Here is a 6,683-nt window from a genome sequence, read left to right as displayed (position 1 = left end):
CACTCACTATTCATCTAAAGGCAGCATCGATCAGCTTCAGTTAGCAGCAGTAGTGAAGGAATCGCTCGATCGGGTTCAGTTAACAGCCATCTATCGATCGCTCGGGTTCAGTAACGCGTAGCCTGCAGTGCAATCGCTCGGGTTCAGTTAGAGCCCAACGCCTCGCTCGGGTTCAGTTAGAGCCAACGCCTCGCACACACGCGCGTATGTGTACGAGAGAAGCGCGCATCGCTCGGCCCCCGACCTCCCACCGTAACCGAGAACTCCCCAAAATTTTCCTCCCCCTCGCTTCTACCATGGTTTTTCCCGTCATGGACGGTCCAAAGAATGTCATGCAGCTGCGTCTCCGGCCCACCCAGGACGAAAAGCCCTTTTTCTGTCATGATTTTTTGTCATAGAAGTAGGAGCCCACCACATCTATGATGATACCGGATTTTGTCACAATTATCGTCATAGAAGTGTCATATGTATGACATAAAAAAATTCGTTCGGCCCAAAATGTCACGGATGTGTCTTTTTTTTGTAGTGCAACAAATGCAAGGGTTGGTCTAGGGTTTTACTCTCAAGCAAATTTGGCGCTATGGGGAGTCACTGTATATAGGTTTAGCATGATCTGCTACTTCCTCGAACACTCGACCCTCTTAATAGTGTGGTTGTCATGTGGCTTAAATAAAATCGAAAAACCTTGAAGTCTTCGAAAAACCAACGCCTTTCATATTTTTTGAAATAGGGGTCAACCATGTAAGTAGAAAATCAATGAGAAACCAATGTCCTGAGATACACTTGATAAATCACATTAGTCATCACTAAACCTATTGTCATCAACATCAAAATTCAATTGGAAAAACAATACACTTTCACCTGATCCAACTTAACTCCATTGCTCCTTCTCACCATTATATTATACCTGGTATGCCAAAAAATATAAGTGATTTGTGACAAAAAAAATTACCAAACAGGTTTGAAATTTAAACTTTAGTGTAAGTGAATGCTAGTCAGTATATAGATACTTGTGAATGGAAAAGGTGTGACGCACGGTGGCTACTTTTTGAGCTGCACGGTGGTTGTTGCACAAGTCGTTAGTTCGACCCTCTGGCTAAGCACACTTTCAATCAAGTTCTAATCAAGTTTGGATTGCTTACACGACTGTCACATGGTGGCTAAGCACACTTTTGTGGCCAGCGCTTGTCTATATTCTTCCACCCTGCTCCCTTTCTGCTTAACGTATTACGTGTCACAGAGATAGGGATACCCTAGAACAAATTTGGTGCAACATGATGATCGGATGATGGTATATACATTGAGAATGCCCGGTTTTTCATTAATTAACTGAATATTTTTTTTTTTGCTTAATTAACTGATGAGGCAAATTTTTTGTCCCCATTTAGAAAAAGCATAACTCTTTTCTGAAACTGTTCACAGGGAGCAGCAGGGTGCCCTGGATGTGCCGCTTCCAAGCTCCTCCCTTCTCGCTTTTCCTCGCCGTCGCTGCCGCACCGGCGACTAGCGTGGTGGCGGCAGGCAGGAGGGCGCAATTCTCCTCTGTGGCTCATCACCAGAATCGGAGCTACTCTATCGCAGACAGTGGCGGAGCCAGAAACTCAATATAGAGGGGGCCAAACATGTTATATGATGTTAGACAGGACCAAATCATCTAAATGTTGCTAATTTTGTTTGACAAATAAAGGATCAAGAGCACATGTAGTTGTATTTCTGAGAGCATAGGGCCAAGGCCCCTGCCGGCACCCCCTGCCTCCGCCACTGATCGCAGACACAGATGGTCGATTGCTTGTTTTGGATCGTCATGTGCCTTCTCACGCCTGTGCGGTGTGAAGTTGGTCAGCGGTCGTTTGCGGTAAATCGAAGTCACTTGCTAGGGAAGAAGTGATGACCACGAGTCAATGATGTTAATGTAAAACCTTGACTAGGTTTTCTTCACTGTGGTGTGTGTTGTATTATGTGTGTGTATCTGATTAGTGGATTGAGATGGTTTTTGTCTAATTTTTTATAATTATCGGACAACGCTCTTCTTCTTAATTAACGGCTCCGATTCAAATTAAAAAGAAAGAAATAATGCACAGCACCGGAGAGCAGAAATGTGTCGTGCTAAAGCAACAACCACATCCGGAGTAAGTAGAAGAGCGTGTCACACTGTCCTGTCATAGGCCAAGCTGAAGCAACCACCTCCTACTCCGAGTTGTCATAGGCCAAGCTGAACCAACAACCTCCTACTCCGAGTTGTCATAGCCCATGCTGAACCAACAACCTCCTACTCCGAGAAGCAATCGACGTAAGCCAGTTAGGCTTCCTTAGGAATTTCATAAAAATTCTAGAGGATAGAATTCTTATAGAATTTTTTCCTTTAGAGCCCTTTGATTCATAGGAATGGATTCTTATTCTTACATAGGATTGGTTCCTATCCTCCACATTTCATAGAAAAATAAAAAAGAGCCTAGACTCAATGAAAAAATTCTTTTGATGTCAATCAAATGACATCTTGTTTTCTATTCCTACTCATAGAACCTCAGATACATGTCATCTCATTTCCTACAAGATTCCTATTTCTATGATAATCCTATCCTGTGAACCAAAAGAGGCCTTAGTTGCGTATGCCTGTGTCATGACAAAGATATATAGAGAGCTAGCCGAGTGCAGTCCACACCGTCCAAGTTATAATTAGGAGTACTGATCATGATATTTACACTGCTTACTGGTTTCAACAAACCCGTAGTAATAATTAAACCGAAGTTCAGACATAATTTGCTTTGCACAAGTGTGCAAAAACTGCCCCATCGAAAGAATCACAGAAGCAGCCAAGCTGCCGGCACACTGAGAGTATAGATTAAGAGAGCGGTGGTTACGATTAGACAAGTCGAAGGTCGAGCAAGCGACCATGACTGAGCGGGCGGCGCGCTAGGGCAGGTACACGGTCCCGTCCGGGTCCGTCCAGCTCGCCGTGTTCCAGTACGACGTCGTGTCGCTCCCGACGGCGCCGGCGAGGTCGAATATCCCGGCGTCGATCATCGTCGCCGGTGGCCAGTCTGACGCTGATGCCGTCGCTGCGCCAGTTGACCGTGCGGAGAACGGCACCATGTCTGCGGTGGAAGTCGCCGACGACGACTGCTCTGTGAGTGTGACTGCAGGGGCAACGTCGTCCTCGGCCTTGTGCTGCGCCGCGAAGGTGAAGGCCGGAAGCGGCGTCCCGAAGAGCGTCGCGAACGCGGCCGCCTGGTCGGCGAACATCGGCGCCGGCGGCTGCAGAGTCGGCGCGTCCGCCATGAAGGTGCTTGGGCCAAAGCCCCTGAACGGCGTGCTTCCGCCGCTCGAGTGGGCCGCGGCACATGCACCAACGTCGTTGACGGTGTTCGTCGACGCGGACGAGGGACCGGAGGTGAGGCTGGAGCTGCCAGCACTGGAGCCAGAGCGTGCGTTCTTGGCCTCAGTATTGACGCTGGAGACGTCCTTGTCGACGTCGGAGGCGGCGGCGGCTTTTCGCTTGGGCTTGCGGCAACCGCCCCCGACGGGGACGTTGCGGAGGAGGCCGCCCTTGGTCCAGTACCGGCGGCAGCCCTTGCAGAAGTGGCGCGGCTGCGAGAGGTTGTAGTTGTTGTAGTAGCAGAACTTGGTGTTGGCCGAGTCGCACCGCGGGCACCGCACCTCCTCCTGCGCCGCCGCCGCCGCCCCGCCGCGGCGCAGGAGGCCCGCCGATTCCGCCGCGCCGCCAAACAGCCGCCCGGCCAGGCCGGCGATTGGCTGGAACTCCTGCATGCCGTGCACTGCTGGCGCGTGCCTCAGGATGCTTCTAGGAGGGGGCTGTGCTGCGCGGCCGCGGCCGTGGCTGATGGTGGAGCCTGCCGCGAGGAGGGAGCTAGCTTTCGAAGCTTGCTATCTATCTTGCTCTGCTCGGCCTGGACTCTCCATCACAGAAGCGGTTGTGTAAATATCCTCAGAGCGCGCCCTCCCTCTTCCTCCCCGGGCCGCCACGTCACACTATTGCCCTTTAGCTGCGAAATTTATTGCAAGGTGGGTTGTGTTGATATTTTTGTGGAACACACGTCCAAAATAGACATTAGATAGACAAGTGTGGTGAGTGAAGTGAGCGTAACTCAACATGGTTAGGTTCCTTGCGGTGAAATTAGTCTACCAGGATCCAAATCCTAGACTTGGCATTGATAGTGTATTTTTCTAAATTTATTTTAATCTTTCTCACAATGTTTGTTCAGTGGAAGGAGACGTTCCTCTTGACTAAGAGACGCCTGCGGTGACTTCGTCAATCTTAACATTTTGTGGCACCCCAGTACTTCGGAGGTGCTCACAAGATATGGTGTGTGCGAGCGCGTTCGTAGAAGTGAGTGTACATGTGTGTATGTGAGCATCCACAATTGTATTGTGTTCAAAAAAGACAAGTGTGATTCTTCTTATTACTAGAAGGGTTGGGTGCGCATCGTTGTGTTGTTTGGTGTTTTCGATTTCATACGAAAATGTTACTTGGTTTGGCATGTGTGGGAGATAATTGAGTGTGTTTTCTTTTTATAATACAGTATTTTGGTGGGCCTTTTCTGAAAATGTAATTATGTGTTATCTACTAATCAACCAATGTGTATGTAGGGAAGTTTCTTATGCTGGTAGTTGTGTGCACTATATTGTTGCTATAATGCCCCAGTGTTTCTTCTTTGTTAATGTGTTTTTATAGGGTGGTTGCTGCTATTGATTTCAGAAGTCGTTAATCCAGTCGAAATCATGAACCAAATCCCGAAACAAACACCCTAATCGATTGAGGGAGTTTCAAAAATGACGAACTTGGTGAATTTAAAGATTTGATCTGAGAGAAGAATATATGTGCATAATTACAATGTCTATGCGTAAGTATTAGTGACAACTACTGAAGCACATGGTCCTAAAGTGATATTCACCACGCGACCAAACCGTGTCCACAGGAAATGGGTTGTACACAAGTGTTGATGTCGATCAGCCTATGGACATGGCCATAACAGATGCATCAACCCCAAGTGACATGCGTGTATAGTTTTACAAAGATGAATCTTGTCTTTGTGCATGTCTATCTAACATAATTGGGATAGTATACTACATGAATTCCCTATCATTTACATCTTCGATTTGAAATGAGCATCAAAAGAAGCAAAGAGAAGGTCATGCACAAAAGTGTGATCGCACCATTCAAGAGAGAAGCATGAAAGAGAAAGAAGGATGAGACACGAATTAGGATGGAGCAAGCCCGAAGGTCCAAACGTCCTCTCTGGTAGTCCAAAGAGGTTCTAGACACCCCAGAGCTATACGAGGAGGTGCCCAAGAGGCTCCAGTATTCTCGGATGATCTGAAATGCTTGAACGCTTTAAAATGGACCAATAGCTCATGTGTCAATTTCTCTAGTGCCCTCAACTTACATCTGGGTGGTGGAACTACTCCTCTCCCTCCTCATTTCTACGGTTGGCAAGAATAGATAAAGAAATCCAATAGCTTAGCTCTACCATCATTGGTGGAGATGAACATATCCAAGACATCCTTGTGAACATGACCAAGTCCACCTCCCAGGATGATGTATTCAACACCTCTAGTTTGTAAGGACCGGACCTGCTATCTTTGTTTTGGATTTCCCTTGTCCGTGTGAGAATCCATGGATTGGATCTATAGTCACAAGAGTGTTATTAACATGAGTACAGTTCAATAGACTTACATATCATAAATGTTATTGTTAGTCCTTGATACGTCGTGTAGGCTTTGCTATTTATTCTGATGTACTTCATGTCCTTCATGAAGATTGGGGAATCCAAAAGACTTGCTTCTCTTCAAGTACCTAGTGGATGTGTATGTGGTATGGACACATGTCAGTGAGCTGATCTAGCTGACACCTGCAATGCACCTCGTTGACAACATTGGGGACAGGTTGGTGCTTGCTGCCAAGGCCGTGTGAGGCCTGTAGCCACATTCCTAAGTGGCCATCTCTCAGAGATCAGCATGTTTGGCATGCAACATGGGGAAGCCCGGTCCACAACGCATACGCTAGCGTTGAAGACTGTCTCACCATGTGATGTGTGCATTTTGCATCAAGTTGACGTTAATGTTTGTGCATTGTAGTGGTTGGATTTTAATGAGACTATTTTGCCTTTTTGTTCTCTCTATTGATTTATCATGAATATAAATTTTAAGGGTGAAAGAACATGCGGTGCCCCCATGTTTGGTTTTGGTAATTGATGATAATCTCTCTGGACTAATGGTTGCCTTGAGTTATATTTGAAGGTTTTGTCCATAGGCTTTTCTTGGAGTACATTTGTTGGTTTCAAGGAGAGTTTGTGATGACCAAGGTGCTATTCAAGGAATTACCTAAATATTGGTATTGTGAGAGGTTGATCAAGACTAAGTAAAATAGTGAATCAAGTTGATCAACACACAAAGCGTAGAAGATGTACCGAGAGGGATCAAGCGATCCCATGGTATGGTAAGCATTGTCAATTACGCTTTGTGTACTAACCCATGGTCTTCGTGAGAGTTCTTTGTGGGGTTAGGTTGCGGTGTGCAAACTCAAGTGAAGCATCACGAAGAGATCACATGCTTGAAGCTTGCCGTCCATTGTGGTGACAATGAACTTGTGAAGATGTGCGGCAGAGTGGCTCACCCATAGTGGAGTATGGGGGAGCAATCAACTAGTCTTCATCGAGCCAACG

At 46.7% G+C, this 6,683-nt stretch overlaps 1 protein-coding gene across 1 annotated transcript; it reads right to left on the bottom strand.

The window, feature by feature from the left end:
- Positions 1 to 2,650: 2,650 nt before the first annotated feature.
- On the bottom strand, positions 2,651 to 3,947 carry LOC119327792 (dof zinc finger protein 4-like). Its single transcript, XM_037600877.1, has one exon. The coding sequence runs from the start codon at positions 3,766 to 3,768 to the stop codon at positions 2,914 to 2,916; it is 855 nt and encodes a 284-aa protein (XP_037456774.1). The 5' UTR covers positions 3,769 to 3,947; the 3' UTR covers positions 2,651 to 2,913.
- Positions 3,948 to 6,683: the final 2,736 nt, after the last annotated feature.

Source organism: Triticum dicoccoides, chromosome 7A (genome assembly GCF_002162155.2).
Source record: "Triticum dicoccoides isolate Atlit2015 ecotype Zavitan chromosome 7A, WEW_v2.0, whole genome shotgun sequence".
Classification (NCBI taxonomy): domain Eukaryota; kingdom Viridiplantae; phylum Streptophyta; class Magnoliopsida; order Poales; family Poaceae; genus Triticum; species Triticum dicoccoides.
Note: the sequence above shows the minus strand (reverse complement) of the source record. Positions and strands in the feature narration are given on the sequence as shown.

Bases quoted from the DNA above. Each gene is read 5' to 3' on its own strand.
- LOC119327792 (XM_037600877.1), bottom strand. From the start codon at position 3,768: ATGCAGGAGTTCCAGCCAATCGCCGGCCTGGCCGGGCGGCTGTTTGGC.